At 40.0% G+C, this 22,838-nt stretch overlaps 1 protein-coding gene across 6 annotated transcripts in view; it reads right to left on the reverse strand.

The window, feature by feature from the left end:
• GRIA4 (glutamate ionotropic receptor AMPA type subunit 4) overlaps positions 1-22,838 on the reverse strand; it is a 295,426-nt gene that overhangs the window by 166,736 nt on the left and 105,852 nt on the right. For all 6 annotated transcript variants that reach the window (XM_078390085.1, XM_020805165.3, XM_020805166.3 and 3 more), the window contains one exon: positions 989-1,228. In XM_078390085.1, coding sequence (XP_078246211.1) covers positions 989-1,228 — 240 coding nt within the window. The remainder of the gene's footprint in view (positions 1-988; positions 1,229-22,838) is intronic.

Below are 22,838 nucleotides of genomic sequence, written 5' to 3' on the forward strand. Positions count from 1 at the left end.
TTTATTTACTTTGCCAGTTGATTCCTCATTCCATCAGTCTGATCACAGAACATATTGCAAGGCAAAAAAACTGAGTGTTGATGGTTCAGTACTAACTACCCTCATCTTTCAAATCTTTCTTATCTGAATAGTTTAAAACAAGAACAAAACTGTCTTAAAACAGACAAAGTGGTACATAATAAAAAGTGTTTTCATAGGAGGTGCATAAAATCATTGTCTGGTTGCCAAAACAAACAAACAAAGAAAAACACACAAGACCATATACAGAAATGTAGCAGATATCAAGCAATAGCTAAAGAACCCTTCACATCCATTCTGTGAAACAGGGGCATTATCTAGCTAAAGATTATCATTTTTATATATTTCAGTGATTGGCACCCCTGGCCCCAACTGAAAACCCTTTGATTCACTGTATTATTAAATGCATTTCCATCTTTCCACTATTCTCAAGGCAGCAAACAAACTTCAATAGAAGCAAGTTAAAAAAATGAATTAATACACAAATTAATAAAATAATTTCAATCATAATAATCAAAGCAATTGAAATAATCACAATATCAATTTAAAAGTTAAGGTATATCTGGATTGTACTTGTTTCTATTTTAAGATTATTACCTGCCACCTTAAAACCAATCAAATAAACTAAGCTTAAGAATCATATGATGCCACAGTTTCCTTAGATGCCCTTGAAAAAAAATCTGCTGTTCATATTTGAGCTCTTCAAACTGTTAGCTATCGTTTTGAAACCAGTTTTTGTAGCCACAGACACAAAAGCCTGCTGTGAAAATACAAGCAAATGAAAGAATCAGATATCTAAGGAAAACTCTATGGGTCACATAAATGTGCTCCAGATTATCACATACATCCAGCAGCCTTACAGGTTATCCTCCTCAACTTTAGTGAATGACGTGTAAAAGTTTAATTTTATAAAAAGTTTCAACACATCTCAAAGTAGCATAGCAGTTCAAGGAACTGCTATAGTACTTACCTCTATCTGTATCATAAAGGAAGACGAAGCGATTCCATTTATAATGGCCCAGCACACTTAGCAGCGCTCCTTGTAAGGAAGGCCTCAGCTGCAGAACAAACTGGCTCTCACCCTCAGTGGGGAAACTCGGTGTGATGAGAGAGATGTGCAAAGCGCTGCAGAATGAGGTCAAAGTATGTACTGATCTTTTATCATACAGTCCAAAAATGGCAAAAACTCCTCTTGAGTACTGGGAGCAGACTGAAAGAAAACACAGGGATATATGATTAATATGATGATGAAAAGCTCCTCTTATTATGATGTCAAAGTCAACGTCAACTAGGGCTCAGAAGGCATCAAGTTTTATGATTAACAGCCAATAGGCCTAGGAGAAACTGATATATGAACAACATAATATTACAAAATAACACAATTTAAATCAGCATCCTATAAGTATTAGAGCCGTAACTGAGCACATTCGGGTTCCCAGACGGGAGGTATGATTGCTCTTTTCAAATACTTGAAAGATAGTCATACAGGAAAAGATCTACAGTAGGACCCCCTTATCCACAGGATGTGTCCACTGATGTACTTATCCTTGATCTGAAAATATTGAAATTATTAAAAGAAAAATTCCAAATATGATGATGTTACCAGAACTGGACATGAGAAGGTTCCAGAGACCATGCTATGTATAGCATTCACTAATATAATAGCATTCACTATAATCCACATTTTTCAGCATCCACGGGGTATGTGTGTGTCCTACTACGTTTTGGATCATCTCAGAGTGAAGGATGCATAACAATGGGCTCAAGTTACAAGAAACTAGATTTTGGTTGAACATCAAGAAAAACTTTAAAATGTTAGAGCAGTATGACAATGAAACCAATTAACTTTTTTTGTCAACCTACCATACAGTTTTTAACCAATTAACTTAGGAGGTGGTAAGAGTGCCAACGCTGGAGGCATTCAAGAGAAAAATGGACAACTGTCTGTAAGATCTGCTTTGATGTGGATTCCTGCAAGTAGCAGGGGGTTGAACTTGATGGCCTTATAGGACTCTTTGAACTCAATTATTCCATGGTTTTCTGATCAAGATTCCATTACCTGAAATTTCAGGGTAAAAATGCTTGCCAGTACAGCCCTCCATCCCATACATAGACTTGCCTATATCACATAGGAAGTTTTCCCAGGATCTACAATGCTGCTAGGTTTTGGAGATTGGTCACTACCAGCATATGGAAACATGCTACCCCTCAATCCTGTGCCACTTATGTCAGCACTTGTACAACAAGAAGGCTTCTAAGTCACAGTGCTGGTGCTCTACTCCTTGCCTTGCTCCAAATGGTGCAACAAGCTCAAGTATTTGCACTGATCAGGTATGCACCCCCACTGTCAAGTGTCCTCTTGTTTGTTGCTTCTTGGTAAGCAAAGACTGTAAGAACCACACCTACACAATCATCTGCACCAAGCTAGTGAGGCCTGATGTCAGCTCAGAATGGATGGTGAAGTTTCCTGACCTTGAAGCCACTTTATATAGAATAGTCAAAATTCTCTTTAAGAGTCTATTTTTGGGAAAAACCAACAAAAAAGCATGGAAATGAACAAAAATAACCTCTTTTGTCTTTTTCTTATTCATGATTATGCAAAAGCCTCAACCGTAGTGTGCAGTGTGTTAAAACAATTTGGATGGAACCTAGGAAGGTGTAGCACTAGGTACTCTAATGGAGATTAATCTTTCTACCACTGGCAATGTAGATTCCACATTCATTATCCACATGTGTTCAACTACACTTTTTGTGATTTTACTGACAATTGAGTTGTTTCATCCTTGACAACTTCCTAGCCCCTTTGGACATTTTGCGATTGGAAACTTACCTACAGACATCTGTCTTTCACAAAACCCACTACCTCTATTCTTCTGCAATTGGCAAACTAGATCTGTTCTGAAGGGACAACTATCTCTGCAAATTTAATCCAGTTCTACCAAGAACAAAAACACATGCTGCCATAATAAATATATGAACGAATCAAACTAAAGTGGTCCTGAGTTGGCTAGATAGGCGGGATATAAATACAATAAATAAATAAATAAATAAATATAAATAAATAAATAAAAGTTAGATAGCACACAAAAATCCTGCAACAATTTGTCAGAAACCTGGCACCCTAACCCACTCTCAATGAGCAACTATGCATGCAAGTTCATCCAGTTCACCCAAATGGACACACTTACAGCAATTTCTTAATAATCACTGACTAAACATCACTACTAAGGAGTCTCATGATGCAGTGTTAAAACTGCCATACTGCAGCCAAAACTGTGCTCACGATCTGGGGTTCAATCCCAGGTAGCCGGCTCAAGGTTGACAGCCTTCTAGACTTGGTAAAATGAGAACCCAGCTTGCTGGGGGGTGGGTGGGTGGAGGGGAAATGTGTTTGTTTAGTCGTTTAGTCGTGTCCGACTCTTCGTGACCCCATGGACCAGAGCACGCCAGGCCCTCCTGTCTTCTACTGCCTCCCGGAGTTGTGTCAGGTTCATGTTGGTTGCTTCGCAGACACTGTCCAGCCATCTCATCCTCGGTCGTCCCCTTCTCCTCTTGCCATCACACCTTCCTAACATCAAGGTTTTTTCCAAGGACTCTTTTCTTCTCATGAGATGGCCAAAGTACTGGAGCCTCAGCTTCAGGATCTGTCCTTCCAGTGAGCACTCAGGGTTGATTTCCTTTAGAACTGATAGGTTTGTTCTCCTTGCAGTCCAGGGGATTCTCAAGAGCCTCCTCCAGCACCACAATTCAAAGGCATCAATTCTTCGGCGGTCTGCTTTCTTTATGGTCCAGCTCTCACTTCCATACATCACGACAGGAAAAACCATAGCTTTGACTATTCGGACTTTTGTTGGCAAGGTGATGTCTCTGCTTTTCAAGATGCTGTCAAGATTTGTCATCGCTTTCCTCCCAAGAAGAAGGCGCCTTTTAATTTCAGGGCTGCTGTCTCCATCTGCAGTGATCATGGAGCCCAGGAAGATAAAATTTGACACTGCCTCCATATCTTCCCCTTCTATTTCCCAGGAGGTGATGGGACCAGTGGCCATGATCTTAGTTTTTTTGATGTTGAGTTTCAGACCGTTTTTTGCACTCTCCTCTTTCACTCTCATTACAAGGTTCTTTAATTCCTCCTCACTTTCTGCCATCAGAGTGGTATCATCTGCATATCGGAGGTTGTTGATATTTCTTCCGGCAATCTTAATTCCGGCTTGGGTTTCTTCCAGTCCAGCCTTCCGCATGATGTATTCTGCATATAAGTTAAATAAGCTGGGGGACAATATACAGCCTTGCCGTACTCCTTTCCCAATTTTGAACCACTCAGTTGTTCCATGACCAGTTCTAACTGTTGCTTCCTGTCCCACATATAGGTTTCTCAGGAGACAGATAAAGTGGTCAGGCACTCCCATTTCTTTAAGAACTTGCCATAGTTTGCTGTGGTCCACACAGTCAAAGGCTTTCGCATAGTCAATGAAGCAGAAGTAGATATTTTTCTGGAACTCTCTGGCTTTCTCCATGATCCAGCGCAAGTTAGCAATTTGGTCTCGAGTTCCTCTGCCTCTTCGGAATCCAGCTTGTACTTCTGGGAGTTCTCGGTCCACATACTGCTGAAGCCTACCTTGTAGGATTTTGAGCATAACCTTGCTAGCGTGCGAAATGAGTGCAATTGTACGGTAGTTGGAGCATTCTTTGGCACTGCCTTTCTTTGGGATTGGGATGTAGACTGATCTTTTCCAATCCTCTGGCCACTGTTGAGTTTTCCAAACTTGCTGGCATATTGAATGTAGCACCTTAACAGCATCATCTTTCAAGATTTTAAATAGTTCAACTGGAATGCCATCACCTCCACTGGCCTTGTTGTTAGCCAGGCTTTCTAAGGCCCACTTGACTTCGCTCTCCAGGATGTCTGGCTCAAGGTCAGCAACTACATTGTCTGGGTTGTCCGGGATATCCAAATCTTTCTGATATAATTCCTCTGTGTATTCTTGCCACCTCGTCTTGACGTCTTCTGCTTCTGTTAGGTCCTTCCCATTTTTGTCTTTTATCATGTTCATCTTTGCGCAAAATGTTCCTCTAATATGTCCAATTTTCCTGAACAGATCTCTGGTCTTTCCTTTTCTGTTATCTACCTCTATGGATTGGTGCCTTGTCGTGGCGAAGGGGCTTGAGTAACTCAGAGAAGCTATGGGCTATGCCGTGCAGGGACACCCAAGACGGACAGGACAGAGAAGCTATGGGCTATGCCGTGCAGGGACACCCAAGACGGACAGGACATAGTGGAGAGTTCCGACTAAACGCAATCCACCTGGAGTAGGAAATGGCAAGCCACTCCAGTATCTTTGCCAAGAACGCCCCATGATCAGAAACAAAAGGCTAAAAGATATGACGCTGGAAGATGGGCCCCTCAGGTCGGAAGGCGTCCAACATGCTACTGAGGAAGAGTGGAGGACAAGTACAAGTAGCTCCAGAGCTAATGAAGTGGTTGGGCCAAAGCCGAAAGGACGCTCAGCTGTGGACGTGCCTGGAAGTGAAAGGAAAATCCAATGCTGCAAAGAGGAATACTGCATAGGAACCTGGAATGTAAGATCTATGAACGTTGGGAAGCTGGAGGTGGTCAAACAGGAGATAGCAAGAATAAACATCGACATCCTGGGCATCAGTGAACTAAAATGGACAGGAATGGGCGAATTCAGCTCAGATGATTATCATATCTACTATTGTGGGCAAGAATCCCGTAGAAGGAATGGAGTAGCCCTCATAGTCAACAAAAGAGTGGGAAAAGCTGTAATGGGATACAATCTCAAAAATGATAGAATGATGTCAATACGAATCCAAGGCAGACCATTCAACATCACAATAATCCAAGTTTATGCACCAACCAGCATTGCTGAGGAGACTGAAATTGAACAATTCTATGAAGATTTACAACACCTTCTAGAACTGACACCAAAGAAAGATGTTCTTCTCATTCTAGGGGACTGGAATGCTAAAGTAGGGAGCCAAGAGATAAAAGGAACAACAGGGAAGTTTGGCCTTGGAGTTCAGAACGAAGCAGGACAAAGGCTAATAGAGTTTTGTCAAGAGAATAAGCTGGTCATCACAAACACTCTTTTCCAACAATACAAGAGGCGACTCTATACATGGAAATCACCAGATGGGCAATATCGAAATCAGATTGATTATATTCTCTGCAGCCAAAGATGGAGAAGCTCTATACAGTCAGCAAAAACAAGACCTGGAGCTGACTGCGGTTCTGATCATCAGCTTCTCATAGCAAAATTCAAGCTTAGACTGAAGAGATTAGGAAAAACCACTGGGCCACGCAGGTATAATCTTAACCAAATCCCTTATGAATACACAGTGGAAGTAAAGAACAGATTTAAGGAACTAGATTTGGTGGACAGAGTGCCTGAAGAACTTTGGATAGAGGCTCGTAACATTGTCCAGGAGGCAGCAACGAAAACCATCCCAAAGAAAAGGAAATGCAAGAAAGCAAAGTGGCTGTCCAACGAGGCCTTAGAAATAGCAGAGAGGAGAAGGGAAGCAAAATGCAAGGGAGATAGGGAAAGTTACAGAAACCTGAATGCAGACTTCCAAAGAATAGCAAGGAGAGACAAGAGGGCCTTCTTAAATGAACAATGCAAAGAAATAGATATAGGGGAAATGTGTAGCTTGCATAATTAACTTGTAAACCACCCAGAGAGTGCTTGAAGTGCTATGGGGCAGTATAGAAGCAGCACGATTTGATTTGCTTTTACTAATACTCCCTGAGAAGTACACAGATGGGGATTTTAAAATGCAAGATTTAGATTCAGAACCAGGCTGAATGTGGGGCACTTTGAACTTGTCCAAGGCTAACGGGGTCATATTTCAATCAGGGTCAAAGTCCTGTGGTCCAAACCCATCTTTCTTTAAGTCTTCAAGAACAGGTATCTCACCAAAGCAGAAGAGAACATTAGCAAGAATAAAGAAACCTGACCAAATTTGAAAGTAGTATATTTCTATGTGATTCTGCTAGATACATTCCATTGAATGAAACTTACTTATACAGATGCTCATTCCAAATGGATCTTGGCCAACGGGAAATATATATAACCAATATACAATACATTCAACACTGTGTGGAATATCCCTATAAATTATTTGAAAGGCATGTCTCAGCAGGACTAAAAGGCTCTACAGTGGAAGCACTCCTTCTTTGTAAAGGTTTGCACAATGTTTATCATCTACAGAGGGTTCCTTTGTTTATAATGGAGGGAAAGCTACCTGGAGTTCTGAAAGCAGGATATAAAGCCAATTAGTATTAGGGAACTGTTTACCAATAATGAGATATCAGGACATTAGGTATACACAGTGCCTACTGTATCTTTTGCTAGATAACCAATCCAACAGCAAAAAATATACACAGAAAGGTAACATGGCCAAAATATATGCACCTAGATGTTAAAAGATCAGATAAATAAGTTACTGCGAAAAATAACAATACAGTTATGTTTTATATAAACCTTAACATTTATGTTCAACAGCAGACATGAGGTGTCTCCACACTGATACCTAGTTAATAATGCTTAGTGTATACAGTAACTAATAGCTAGGTAGGTACTTCACAAAATGGTATACAGTGGTGCCTCGCATTACGACATTAATTCATTCCAGCGAAATTGCTGTAGAACGAAAACGTTGTAATGCGAAAAGAAAAAAACCCATTGAAACCCATTAAAACCCGTTTAATGTGTTCCAAAGGGCTGTAAACTCACCGTCCAGCAAAGATCCTCCATAGGGCAGCCATTTCCGCTGCCTGTGCAGTGAGGAATCTGTCCCAGAAAACAGCCAATTTCTTTACCCGGCGGCCATTTTGAAACTGCCGATCAGCTGTTGGAAAATCGTCGTTTTGCGAAGGATTGGTTCCCGAAGCAGGGAACCGATCAATACAAAGCGAAATTCCCCCATAGGAAACATTGTTTTGCAATCACAAAAGCGATTGCAAAAAGTTCATCATAATGCGGTTTTGTCATTAAATGGGGCAATCGTAAAGCGAGGCACCACTGTATATGATTCTATTTCTTTGTACCAAATCTTTTCAGTTTCAGCAGTCTTAGATATCCATAAACCACAGCAGTTATCTCCCATAACACTCTAATTTCAAGAACAGATATAGTTCCCTGTCTCTTTTCACCAAGCCTTTTAAGTCACAATAGTTTTAAATACCCATAAACCACAGCAATAAGACTCATAATGCTGTGCTTCAACTTCCAGAACTTTGAAGCAATGGCTTCTATGTTCCATTGAATGCACTGCTCACTTAAATTGCCTAGTTAGTGTCAGTATATCAAATTATGGATGGACCAAATAGTTGCTAAATTCCTTGTTATAACTGATTTGTAGTCTGCCTTCTCATGATGAAACACCTTTAAGGGAAGTTACACCTTTAAGGGAAGTTACACTTCCAACAAAAGAGTGAGGAGACTCTTTTTTTCTATCATCCCCCCCCCCCCCCGAATGCAAGCAAAATGTGTGGGGCAGTCAGTCCAGAACAAGAGTCCTTTTCCTTTAAGAAATGTAACTTTCATAAAACTATCCAGTCAATCACACCTGAAGACATCTCATTTTCTGACCGAAAAAGTAGGAAACTCAGTTCCCTCTTTTTGCCTGTGAGGATAAGACACACAAGAATTTATATTGCTGAATTACTGTATATCGTGGTTTAGAACAGTGCTGCCTTGCTTCTTTAAGTACTGTACTAACAAACGAACATACTGGAAATCAAAAAGCATTCTTGTTATAAATTTTAATTAATTATTAGGTTTGCTTCCTATGGATAATTATTTCAAAATTATCTCTAAAAGACTGTTTCAACCCAGGGATAAATTCTTCAGATAATAGCTGAACCTTACAATGCATTTTATGTAAATTGAGTGGGAAATGAAAATTAAATTACAGTGAACGCGCTTTTCTGTTATAACAAATTTGAATGCTGTAATGGCAGAATCTGTAAATCTTCATATTACTACTGACATTACGCAAGAATTTTAAAGCTCTAGAAAGAAGGGGAAAATAAGATCTCCAGAGGATCTGACAATCGGGCAGGGTTTTCAGAATCGTGGGGTCTTTCTGTCAATTCAGTCCTCATGCTGGTCATGGCATTCTGAAAGTACTCTTCCAAGCTCTGAGTTAAGCACAATGCACATGCTGACATCACCACAGTGTCGTAACGTGTGATCATACTACTTGTGCAAGTATTGTCACTGTGCAAGGGGTGAACTCAAAGTCAGAGAGTGCTTATCAACGGCTTGTTCGGAAACTGGGAGGAGATAAGAAGTGGCGTGCTGCAAGCTTCAGTCCTGGACCTGGTGCTTTTCAATATTTTTATTAACACCTTGGGTGGGTGGGGGGATGCAGTGAACGCTTATAAAATATGCACATGAATAGCTAATACTCTGGAATACAGAAACATCATTCAAAAAGATCTTGATAGGCTCAAGCACTGGGCTGGGATAAAAAACATGATATTGAACAGGGATAAGTGCAAAGTTCTGCACCTATGGGGGCAAAATCAGATATTTACAAGATGGAGGATATTTTATTCAGTAATGCTATGAGCAAGAACAAGGTCAAAGGAGGGCAACAAGTGGGCTAAAAGACGGCCCACAGAAGCTCGTACATTAAAATATAATAATTTTTTTTAAGGTGCCTTTTTATTTTTTATTTTGTTTTTGCCTGATATGCTTGGACAGACTAACATGACTGCCTCTTCTATAGGATGATCAGGGAACTGTAAACCCCTATGAGGAAAGTCTGAAAGAACTGGGCATGTTTAGCCTTAAGACAACTGAGTGGAGATATGATCACACTTTTCAAACATTTGAAAGACTGTCATACAGAGGAGGGACATGATCTGTTATCAATGATCCAGGATTGCAGAGCACGTAATAATGGGCTCAATCTACAGGAAGATAGATACAGGCTGAATATCAAGAAAAAAAATTCTTAACTGTTAGAACAGTACAACAATGGAACCAATGAGCTCAGGAGGTGGTGAGCACTCCAATGCTGGAGGCATTCAAGAGAAAATTGGACAACCATCTGTCAGATCTGGTTTAATCTGGATTACTGCATTGAGCAACTTACTATCACATACTGCATTGATATTTCAATTAAGGACAATTCAGATATGATCGATACTTTGCAGTGGGGAATCTGGACCTATTATTATATGCCATTAAGTTGCTTCTGATTTAAAAATACTGTAACTCTATGCATTAATGAAGTGAGGCAGAAAGGAGTAATACTGAAAACAAGAGAGGAAATATTGCCCAGCTTGGTTTCCTCTATTCCCATATTTAACTTCACAAATTGCCATGTTTGCTGCTTGCGAGAAAGACCTTGTAGAGGGATATTTTAAAGGCATTACTTTTATTTGTAAAAAATGTGAAAGTTTGCAGAACAGCTTAAAAAAAGAAATGGAAAAAGCTGTTGTAAGATGAAGCAAGAGCCTAAATAATACTCTATTTAATCGTAAATTAAATTGTAAATTTTAACTTTTAAATTAACATTGTTTAAAAGATTTGTAGTAGAAAATACACAAAGAAGGGTCAATGGAAACTTCGATTTAAATGAATAATTTATGTTAGCCATCTTCTTGCTGATTTGTTTTCATAATTTATCATTAATATAAATGGCACTGATTTATCATTAATGTAAATGGCACTGCTTGTTCAGCAGGCTGAGACAAAGAGGCAGTCCTGAAACCAGCAAAATCAGGGAGCTGGACAGGGGACAGATTGTATTTGTCTTCAATTTGTATTTGTATTTGTGGAAGGGACTGTCACTCTCGAATTGGCCTTCTCAGCCACACTAGACACTGTTCCAAGTCCTCCATACAGAGCATGTTACCATCGTCTCTCGAAACTAAAGGATACTTACTGATTTATATCAACGTGCTGCACCCAGGCTCTTAACATTCAACTTATACTTCTCCAAAATTTAGACCTCTTATGACAATATGTCATCTAACAGCATTTTTATTTAAAAATTATAAGAAGACTGCAACAACCATGTTTTGCTCACGAAAAACAAAGGCGCTTTTAACTTTCCCCTTCTTAGTTTTAACCAGAAGGTGTTTGGCTGGGGTAATGATGTATAAATTGTATCCTGGATGTCAAGGAGCATTAAACCTCTGATAAAACTGGAATAAAATAGTATTTTTCTCTCTTTCATTGGCTTCCTGCAAATAAATACAATACAGCCTTCTAAAATTTAGTTCTATGTATTGTTTTTAATGAAGTAGGAGAGAGAGAAAGGCAAGCTCCCAACCCCATTTTTCTTTTTCTTTTAAGTAGTAAGACTTTGATGATGCAAATGTACAGTAGGCTTCTTGCTTCTTTTTATCTCAAAAAGGAAGACAATAGACTCATTTTCTCTCCTCTCATGAAAGTTCTTCTAATTTAAAATGGGAGGGTTGCTATAAACCTGATGTCCTGTTCTAATAAAAAATATTTTAAACATAGTAACGCTAAAGAGATGCATCATAAAAACCCTCTCCCCTTCTAGCTACTTCAAACAAAAACACTATTAATTCTCAGGAAGGAAGGAAATAAAACCTCAGCTGTTTCTCTATACATTTATTAATGGTGTCAGCAAAAAGCTTCTGCTAAACAGAATTCACTTGAAGTGAGTGAGAAATAGTTTTCACTATAGAAGAAGTGGCTATGGTTAGGAAAGAAAAGAAAACAAGACTTCGTGTACACTTCTCCCTTGAATTGCACAGATCCAGGCAACACAGTTTTGGTTATATATGGATTTTCCTCAATGAATGAATGAATGAATGAATGAATGAATGAATGAATGAATGAATGAATGAATGAGACAACAAACAAACCAACAAATGGCGGGGCGGGGGGAGAGATACCATGCTTCCATTTCCCCCTTGAGATAGAAGCTTTTTCTGTCTCCATCTGTGTATTTGTGTGTTAATCTATGCTTTGTAGTTATGTTTTGGGGGTGTAAGAGTTAAACACAGATTTTGAATTAGACAGGTGTCTGGCAGCACTAGCCCCAGTGTTGTTAAAGGGAGAAATGTTCTTAAGTACTGTAAAACAGTGAGACATGGAATATATGGCCCTCCATATTTATAGGGTCACCATAAGTCGGAGGTGACCTGATGGCACATAACAACATGTGCAAAGAGGACTCTGTTTGCTCATTGTCTTTCCTGCCAACACTCTGTGTTGCTACTAGGAATGTGATATAAATGGAGAATAAAGACATGGATAGTGACATCCATCCATGTGGTATGTAGTTCAATGAAAATATTGTACTGAGCGTGTACGTAGCTCTGTTGAAAAGGGCAAATTCAAAGCTGGAAGTCATGAGGAAACATGAAACAATGAATAATGTACTGCCATTCTACTGGCCTATGATGTGATCACACTTCGATAATACTGACTACATGTCAGGTCACTGAACTTCGAAAAAAGAATGTGGTAGAGCAAGAAAAAATGTAGAAAATGTTCAAGAGACAAAATTAGTTCTACTATGAGGAAAAGTTATAACTAGAGATTGGGGTATTTATATTTTCATATAAATACAAATATCCCCGCACAGCTGGACTTAATGAGGGTCTGCCCTCCCTGGGGCTGGACCTTACACTCATGTGTCCTGCTGTAGTGGTGACTCTGCTCATCCTCCCAATTTTCCCAAGGAGTGCTGCTCTCTTCCCGCTCAGCTGGCCACTGTAGGCAGGGGGAAGGAGTACGAGTCTCCCTGCATGGCTGCCGAGTGGCTAGATGATCAGAAAGAGAGTGGCACTCTTGGAGCGATTGGAAGAATGAGTGGGGCCACTGCTGCCAGACACATGAGTGGACAGCCTGACCCCAGGGGCTGGACCCTCATTAAGTCCAGCGTATGGAGATATTCATATTCATATATGAACACCCCCATCTCTAGTTATAACCTTCCTTCTAGCTGTTAGAAAAAGATGTGTAAAATAGGACACGACAGAGATGATGCATATTGAAGAAGAAGAAGAAGTTTTTGAGATGTTTTTGTGTTCCCTCATAATACCAGAGTGCAGGGTCATTCTCTGGAGCCGAGCAGATAAAATGACAGCTGAAAGGATGTATTTCTTCATACAGGAAGGACATAATTCCACTATAGAACCCATTCCTTCCATATGCATGAAGGTTACCGACTTGGGAGACATTTTAATGAGGATTAGGTGAATCCATGGAACATGAAAGAAACAAGGGCTACATTTTACTCTCTGTTCTTGGAAGAGATACCTCTTGAATGCCAGTTGCTTATGAATACAAACAAGAGGTGCTATCATACTCATATGCCGTTTGTGGCTTGGCCGATATGTGAATATAGTACACACTTTTGTTCTCATCTAGCACTGGCCTTCACACAAGGCCTGGACAATCCAGAGAGTTTCACAAACCACGCCATTGGCAAGGGGTTGATTCTGAAGGGGTTGGTAAGGTTTAAGTACCCACATCCCATGGTAAACATTTTCTGACGTACTGTATGTCCCAACCTCAGCAGATGAGATGTAAGATCAGTGGATCTTGCTTGCAGATGAGATGTAAGATCAGTGGATCTTGCTTTTCGCATAGTTTTAAGAATCAAAAGCCTTTAGTAGAGATTGAAAGCAGTGATCTGAAAGAACTCTAAGATAAAAGAGCAGAATTGTTTTCTTTCACCAGCTGCAGGGTGTTACCATTTTGACAGAGTGTATAAGAATTTGCTGACAATAAAAGAGGCTATATAATTCAACGGCTAGCCTTGTATGGATGCTTTTAGGACTACAGATAAAAGTGACATTCTCAAGGTCAGACCAAATAGCTAGATGCTGGGAGCAATTCTGTGTTGTGGACAGTCTTTTATCTGAAACATGTGAATCTCCAAACTTGTGAAGTAGATTACCAATATTAGGGGTAATTTAACTCTCCTGCTCACCTGTTGTTTTTTAATCTTGCCCTCTACCTCCTCCTGGTTTGCTTGGTGCAATGCAGCATACAGGATTGTGTGCTTTTTGCCTGCAAAGTCCCTGGTTCAAATCATAGTTCAGCTACAAACATACTTCAGCAAGTTACTTTTCCTCAGCCACTATTCTGTACTACGTGGATAATGACACAGGCTGACCTGACAAAATTAAGGTTTGCAGCGGAATAATATAAATGAAGTACTTTGAATGCTTATGAAATGGTTGAAAGTTATCTTGAGCTTATAGGGTAGTGGAGGAGCAGGAGTTAATATAAAAACTTACTACTGTCACTGTATCTTGGTAAAACACAAGTAAAATGGTCCCTAAAAGGGCAGTCTAATCTGTTTTAAGGCAGATGTAAACAAGGTCTCTTTCCTGGAACTGCTTATCCACTCAAAGGCAGACTTTGGTGAAAAACCCACTGAAAATAAACAAGGAAAAATCCATACACACCAGCCCAACTGGGCCAATTTTTTTCTTTATTGTAAATATATAGTATTAGCTATTATATCTTGTATATCAAGCAAAACATATCCACAAAGGTTTCTTAGGACTAGAAGAAACTTTCTTGGCCAAGTTTGCCTTAAACAGTAGGATTCAGTCTCTTCAGACAAAGGACTCATCTTTTACCCTGGTCTCTAATATGGGATTTGCAGTTTTTATGACATGCATCCCTTTCTTTCTCCATATGCAAATGTTTTCATTTTATTTTAACGAAAGAAGAAACACAACCAAGTGATTGTGAGACTGGCTTAGTGGGCAAATGCCTCCTTGTACAAGACATGTTTCCAGCACACCTAAATAAATCAGTAGTAAATTGCTACTAGAGATAGGATATTCGTATTTGTCCCCCAGGGGAGACGAATATGAATATTGCCACCATAGGTGGCTGGGCCCTTTGGATCCTCCCCCCAGAACTGGCTGGTCCACTTACCACTCGTTGTGCACCATGCACAGCTGTTGATGTTCATGTTGTGCCAATCACGGAAATAGCCCGGTTACTCAGCAGCTGAATGGAGGGACTCAGCATCCTGCCTCCTCAATGGAGTGGTCAGCAGCACAGGGAGGTGAGGACGCACCAGCCGGACTACTTCTGCAATTGGTTCAATGCAGATGATGACGGCTGTGGAGTGAGCAGTAAGCGCTGGAGGGAGGGTCTGTAGGGCTCAGCCACTTGTGGTGTTGATATTCATATTCGTCTCTCCCAGGAGACAAATATGAATATCCAATCATGAATTGTTATTTTAAAAAAAGCATCCTCAAATCTTTTAACACCAGCTAACTACTGCCTCATCTCTAAAATTCCATTCTTGGGCAGTATTTTGGAGTGTGTGGCTGCTTCTTGGTTCCAGAGGTTTCAAGAAGGACGGATTATCAAGATCCATTTCAGCCTGGCTTCTAGCCTCATTATGGGACAGAGGCAACTTTGGTTGCCTTGGTGGTTGATTTATGCAAGGAAATAGAGAAGCAGAATATATTCCTGTTGGTTCTGCTGGTTCTCAGCAGGTTTCAATACCACCTACCATTATCCTTCTGTGTGACCTCCCTGAGATGGTCTTGGGTGTAATAGCTCGAGCTCTTCCTGGAGGGACAAGCTCAGAAGGTGGTTCTTGGGGCCTCCTGTTTAACACCTTGGCCATTGGTCTGTGGGGTCCCACATGGTTTTTTTTTCCTGTCCCTATGTTGTTTAATATCCTACTGGGAGAAGATGTTTGGAATTTTGGGGTTTGGTGATAACACTTAGCTCTGGCTCTCCTCTCTCCATCTAGTGTCAAGGTGGCTATGACATTTCTAAATCAAAATCCAGTATATTTAACAGATTGGATGAGGGCAAGCTTCCTCAGGGGGAAAAGGAGTCCTAGGGAGCCTTGGAACCTAAAATGAGAGAGATAGGAAGCTTCTAATTATTTAAATTAAATACTTCCAGTGCCAGATCCAGCTTACCTTGATACAACGTTATACAGTAAGATTTTGCCCTATATGAGGGACTGCCTTTGAAAAATTTTCAAGAACTTCAGTTGACCCAAAATGTTGCCTGTAAATTGCTGGCCAAGACTGGTTACAACTCCTCTATTACAGCTAAACTACTGGCTGCTGGTCTTTTTCAAGGCTCAGCAGAAAATGCTGGTAATGACCTATAGATTTGATTACAACTTAGGTTATCTCAAGGACTATATTTACGAGCCTCCCTCATGCTTAAGATCTTAAGGGCATTCTCTTCTATCCGGCAAATTTGGTGAGGATGAAAGACAGGGCCCTTTCAGAGGCTGCCTCCAAATTGTGGAATGCCATCCAGAGGAGACAAAGTCGGCCGAACATACAAAATAAATATTGTTTTTGTTTATAGGTATTCAAAAGGCATAACCTAGTTATAACATTTTTATTGGACATATTCTTAATGTCTTTTTCTAAAATATCTTTTCACCCATTTCCACTACATCTATAATTCTGACTCCCTGTAGATTCAGTTGTTCCAAAAGATAACTTCAATTTGTTGTTTTAGCCATATATTCCATGCCTTTTCTCCCAGGCAATGCTAAAGTTACAGTGAAGGAAATCTTTGTAACTATAGATTCAGTTTACTGTGGGCTCATCATATAAAATAGATATTACGGGAATTGTAGCATGTGAAAGGTGGTACGTCAGAGGCTTATATACACCTCTGTGATTCTGTTTTCCTTCTGCTCTCAAAATTATCCATTCACTTTCAAGTTACTGCAGTTGTTTTCCATTTTCATCACAAAAGGCACAGTGGCTCCCAGTACTATCACCTGTCTGCTATCAGTGGCTTGATTCAAAGACTGCATCTACCATGCACTATGCCAGCAAACATTAGACAGAGTGGGTGCTCTGGTATAAAGACAATGATTTACATAGGATTTTTGCTTATTTCGTTTTTGCAGGTGAGAATGAAACGTTTCAAAAGCCCCCCTCCCCCAAACCGAGCAAGAGTTCAACAGCAATTTTGCATTTTTCATATTTGGTTCTTTTCTGACAAAAATCACAAAGTAGCTTTGGGCAATTACTTCTCCATTTGCAAATTTTTATGCAAAAAAAAGGCATGGAGGATAATGCAGCTGCTGATGAAAGAAATGCTAGTCTTTTCTGTGCAGAAGCAAAAAAAATGTTGCAGCAGTTTACTATTTTTTTCAAGAGGGCAAAAGAACTGCTTCTTTTTTTCACTGAGGACAAGAATATTTGCAAGTATTCCTTACACAACAAGGCACTTACAATTTGAAGTGGGTTATTGTTCATCCCATTTTACAGACAGATACAACAGAGCTGAGGCAGAAATTACTCACATATTGCTATTATTGCTATTGCTATTTTGAAGCAAAGACTTGCACATTTGCAACCAATTCTCTATTCTTTGGAACATACTTGGTTCTTAAGTATGAAATATGGAAATGGTACTCAGTATGCCGCTTCTCAATCTCAAACCATACTTCCAAGTACTTAGGAGGAAGCATCAGTGGTATGTTCTACCTGCTCTTGAAAAGATATAGATGTTTGGCCCTGTAAACGTCTGCTATTGCAGAACTGAATTGCATGCTAGGTAGTAAAAGGTAAAGAAAACATTTGAAGTGGGTTACTGTTTGTCCCTGGAGATGGTAGTGATGCTTGTTGGGAAATACAGTCTTTTATGTCTCTCCTTTTACATTGGGTTCTTGTGGGGAGCATACTCAGTACTAGAGATGGAAATGAACCACCAAAATGGGGGGTTGTCTTGGTTCCTGGTTCATCAGGAGCCTACACTAAGGGAAACCAGGCTCTGCCTATGGGCCTGTCAATCAGCTGTTCAGCAAGCCCAGAAGCATAGAGTGAATGTTAGGTTGCCCAAAGGGAATCTGCTATTTCTGGCAGCCTTGTCTTCCCTCCCTACCTATGGGGGTGAATAAAAAATAGGTAAATATTTGTCCTTTCATATTCATCAGGGTCTCCTGAATTGACGAATATAAAGAGATGAATATTCGATGAATCAATGATTTCTTACAAATATCGTGATTCATTTCGTTTATTTGTCCCCACGGCTACTCAGTACCTAACACTAAGCTTAGTTCCCCTCCCTCAAGAGTATTTGAGACCATTTGTTCCTTCCTATTAATACCTTTGTTAGCTTCTGTTTTCTCTTCTCTAAAGACAGGTACGTGCAGATGTAGCTCCATACTAGGTAAAGGTAAAGGTTCCCCTTGACAATTTTTGTCCAGTCGTGTTCGACTCTAGGGGGTGGTGCTCATCCCTGTTTCCAAGCCATAGAGCCAGCGTTTGTCCGAAGACAATGGTCACATGGCCAGTGCGACTTAAGACACGGAACGCTGTTACCTTCCCACCAAGGTGGTCCCTATTTATCTACTTGCATTTGCATGCTTTCGAACCGCTAGGTTGGCGGGAGCTGGGACAAGCGACGGGCGCTCACTCCGTCACGTGGATTCGATCTTACGACTGCTTGGTCTTCTGACCCTGCAGCACAGGCTTCTGTGGTTTTAGCCCGTAGCGCCACCATGTCCCTTACAGCTCCATACTACCTATATATAAAAGAACAAAGTCATGTATTGTAAGTAAACATTTTTTTATTTCCTTTCACCAAGAAGCAGATGGACTGATCATTTTCCCTTTTTCCAAAGGATGGGGTGAGCAGATTGCTGCACGCTTTTCTCTGCACTAAAAAGAGAATAACCAAATTCCAAATCCTTCCAAAAGTGCTGATGTTTCAGTTCACAAAGCAATTTGGAAGACTAAGATCCACAAGACACAGCCAAAACTAGCTGCACTATAATGTAACATCTTCATTCCCACAGGAGATCTCTGTACCATCTGTAAAACTGAACCAGGAAGAAAGGAATGCAAAGCAAATAAAGGCTACAAGTGAGATTTTAAACACAAATAAAAAACAAAACCTGAATAATCTCACAAACTATTCCACTGAAATGACTTGTTTCTACTGAAAACTTAAGTGGGAGAACATGTAGTTGTGCTTTACTATAAACAATTTTTAATGTGATACCAGTTTCAAGTCCAAGTAACTGACATATCTTCCTCACATAGAATAAGAGGTTTCTGAGGGCCATAGAAAGATTTTGATTAGAGATGGGCATTAACTGCAGTTTGGCAGTTCAACCCACTTTGGTACCTTGCTCACACAAGGTTTATGTGGGTACCATACAGTCCCCTTTGCACACTCGCCCATTCCCCAGGCAATGTGTGCTTCCCTCCCCACCCACCCCTGCATCACTGCCCAATCATTGCAGTGCACACTTCTCTCAGACAAGGAAGCAGCCACTGGAGGATGCAGAGGTTCCCCTTACAATTTGTCTACTCCTGTCCGACTCTAGGGGGCGGTGCTCATCTCCGTTTCCAAGCCATAGAGCCAGCGTTTGTCCGAAGACAGTTTCCGTGGTCACGTGCCCAGCATGACTAGACACAGAACGACGTTACCTTCCCGCCGAGGTGGTACCCATTTATCTACTCGCATTTCTATGCTTTCGAACTGCTAGGTTGGCAGGAGCTAGGACAAGCGAAAGGCGCTCAGTCCGTCGCATGGATTCAATCTTACGACTGCGGGTCTTCTGACCTTGCAGCACAGAGGCTTCTGCTAAACTGGAAGGCTTTGAAACTTAGCTAGACTAAGCTCTACCCAAATATCCTGCTCTTGCCACATTGCTAACTTGGAGTTCTCTTTCTGAGCAGGACACTTGGGCAGAGTTTGGTCTACATAAGCCTCAAAGCCTTCCAGTTTAGTTTTTTAACCACGTGCATCATATTTAGATATTTGTAAGGTGTCTGTAAAGTAGGCAGAACTCCCATGATGGAGGATTACAGTATCTGTAGTCCAGAACATCCAAAAATCTCATCTCTACCTATTAGTATGCTCAAAAAAAATCAGGACAAGGCCATATGTTCCTCAAAACAATACAAATGCAGGAATAGGTGATATTTTTCTTGCACCATTTAAGAAAAAAAAAACAAAAAAAGTTGGGTTTTGTTTCCATTTTAAATTCCAACTATGATGGAGGCTGGCTATGCTTCTGTTCCCCTGTCGATTTTCTCTAGCCAAACAGAAACTCTTTGAGTTTCAAATGAAGGCAGAAAGGGGGAGAGGAAGGGGGGGAATCAGACTGTTGGCCACCTTTTGTTTAGAGAGATGGGTCATACAATCCAAACCACTGGCTCTTGCAGACTGCAAACTACAGCTATCTTCATCTAAGAAGCTGTGCCTGACTCCCAACAGTGGCCACGAAACTTTTGGGACTTTAACATAAACATATTATTTTGGAGTTACCCACAAGAACTTGATGCAGAGCCTGAGGAAGGTGAATTATCATTGAAAGCTTGCTGAATATTTTGTTTTTTGTTTTTTATTCTTTTAATGGTCCAAAAAAAGGTATCATCTATTCCTGCATCTGTACTATTAATACATGACATACATGCTCAAATGTTGAAAGGACAGAAAAGCTTTGTTATGTCCCTTTTAAATGCAACAAATAATGTATGGGACAATCAAGAACAATGAGGATGTGGGTTTTCTGAAATATGTTGTCACTGAAGATACTTTCAATAATATTTCTTTTATGCAAACACTTTTGGAACTGTATTAGTATAAAGCTACCTGATTAAAGAAAATGTCCCCTTTGCAACCCTATAGATCCATACTTTCATACTCTGGAGTATGGGTTGCTTGAGGACTGGGATGGATTGCTCCAAAATACCGGGATATGTCACTGCTGTGGGGAGATGCAAGTAAATGGAAGTAGTATATTTTCCATATACTGTATTTCTCTTTCTTTTTCCATCGGTCCTTAAAATACATGTAAAATATATTCTAATACATGCATTAAATGAGAGATTTAACATCTCAGATGTAAATAATAAAGGAGCATGCCGTTTGTAATGATACTCTGATATGTTTTAAATTATTTGGCTTAAAAAGACAGCTTTTCAAAATTAAATCAGAAAAAATCTGCCTCAGGCATAGCATAAGGCTAGTAGGTTTTTGTGGAAGCATTTGCAGTGGGTGGAGGAAAAAGATCAAAATTAGCTAGCACTGCTCACAGCTGCGATCGTTCTAAAAAAAATTCACGAAGACTGCTAGCTCAGATTTGGAACTGCCACTGTAGCTCTACTTTTACTACAGCTCTGTTGGGCCTAATGCTAATAATATTTAAATGGCCTGTTAGTTACAGCCGTGGCCTCAAGCAACTTCTTACTTCAAACCCTGTTAATGCTCATGTTTTCTTTAAAATGTTTTATGATCTTAATTTACATATATTAATTTCTAATTTTAGATTAATCTTGTTAGTATCATAAAACATGCATACACATGCCCACACACGCAGAGAGGCACACAGAACACATAAAGGCACCACTAGGAACAACCAGCCAAAGAGCTGGTAATTAACACAGCAAACCAAATCAATCAGGCAAAATGGGTAAGTGCAGCCACACGGCTGTACATGCTGATTCTCTCTGCAGTGCTCTGCAGAATGAAATCTGGTTGCCCTTAGAAAAATGGATTAGTATGGTTTGTAGGCACACACAGGAAGAACAGGCATCTATATAGCTGCGATTCTGAACAGAGCTTTCTGAACAATCAGAAAGTCAATTTTGCTATCCGGACTTAACCATGATGACTCCAGTGCCCCAATGATTTCAGTGGGACTCAGTTTGGTCCAAGCTTGCTTAGGACTACAGCCATGCAGGCAGCTACTGTGCATGCTTATTTGGAAATAAGTCTTGTTGTGTATGATGAGACACATCTGACTGTGTTATTTCCATAAATTCATTTAAAAACTGGAATTTGCTTATATATATATCTTATCAAAACCATCAGGCACAGTCTTTAATCCTTAACGTAGCATATTTCTATATTAACAGAGAATGTAAAATACAGAGGAAAGCAGGACTCTGCTATGTAGATATGGGAAATTCATCAGTTCCATCTACTTTTTATCATTACAGGGTGGTGTAATGAGAAAAATGTCCTAAGACTAGGGAAAGCTGGGTCTCACTCTTTCAATCTAACTAGCATATGGGATAGCTGTGAGGATAAACTGAGGAGGAGAACCATTTGCACTGCCTTGAAGTCACTGGAAGATTAAAAAAATGTACCAAATACTAACATATGTATACAATATAAATTGAATAATAGGGGCAAAAGGATGCCCATTATATCTTGACTTCAGCAAAGCCTGCTGATCTTCACTTCAACTCAGTTGAAGACTTGCTTTCAATTCAGATTGCTTATGAGTTGGAATGGAAGTATTAAGTGACAATTTTAAGTGGAATTGCCATAAGAGCTCTGGATGCAACTGAAACAGTCTGAGTAAACAATTCAGTTCCCACAAAACTTAAAGGACAGAATTCAAAGCCCACCTGCACACAACTGTTTCTCCTGCTAAGTACATACTTTATGCAAATCTCATGGAAAGATCACAGAATTCCTGGAAGAGATCTTCAAATTTCTCATGTATCAGCATTAGTAATCAACAGGATAATAATAATAATGATGAGCCGTGGCTACATCAGATATATCCCATTAGTTTGTTATGTATAAAAAGAAACAAGAGAAGATTCACATTGATGCTTTTATTTCACATTGGTAGGTTTATATCTATGGCTTACCATTTTATAAGGAATTAGCTTTTGCTCAATGTACGTTCCATAAAATCATACCATTAAAATAGCTTATTGCTTAATGATACTGTTACATCTCTTCCAAATATCCTAATACTCATACACAAAACTGACCTCCTATTGGGACACAAGGTCTACAGAAAACCTACCCACACAGAATGGCACCTGCACAAAAACTCCAACCACCACCCACAACAAAAAAGAGGCA

The sequence above is a fragment of the Pogona vitticeps genome, chromosome 3, assembly GCF_051106095.1.
Source record: "Pogona vitticeps strain Pit_001003342236 chromosome 3, PviZW2.1, whole genome shotgun sequence".
In the NCBI taxonomy this organism is placed as follows: Eukaryota; Metazoa; Chordata; class Lepidosauria; order Squamata; family Agamidae; genus Pogona; species Pogona vitticeps.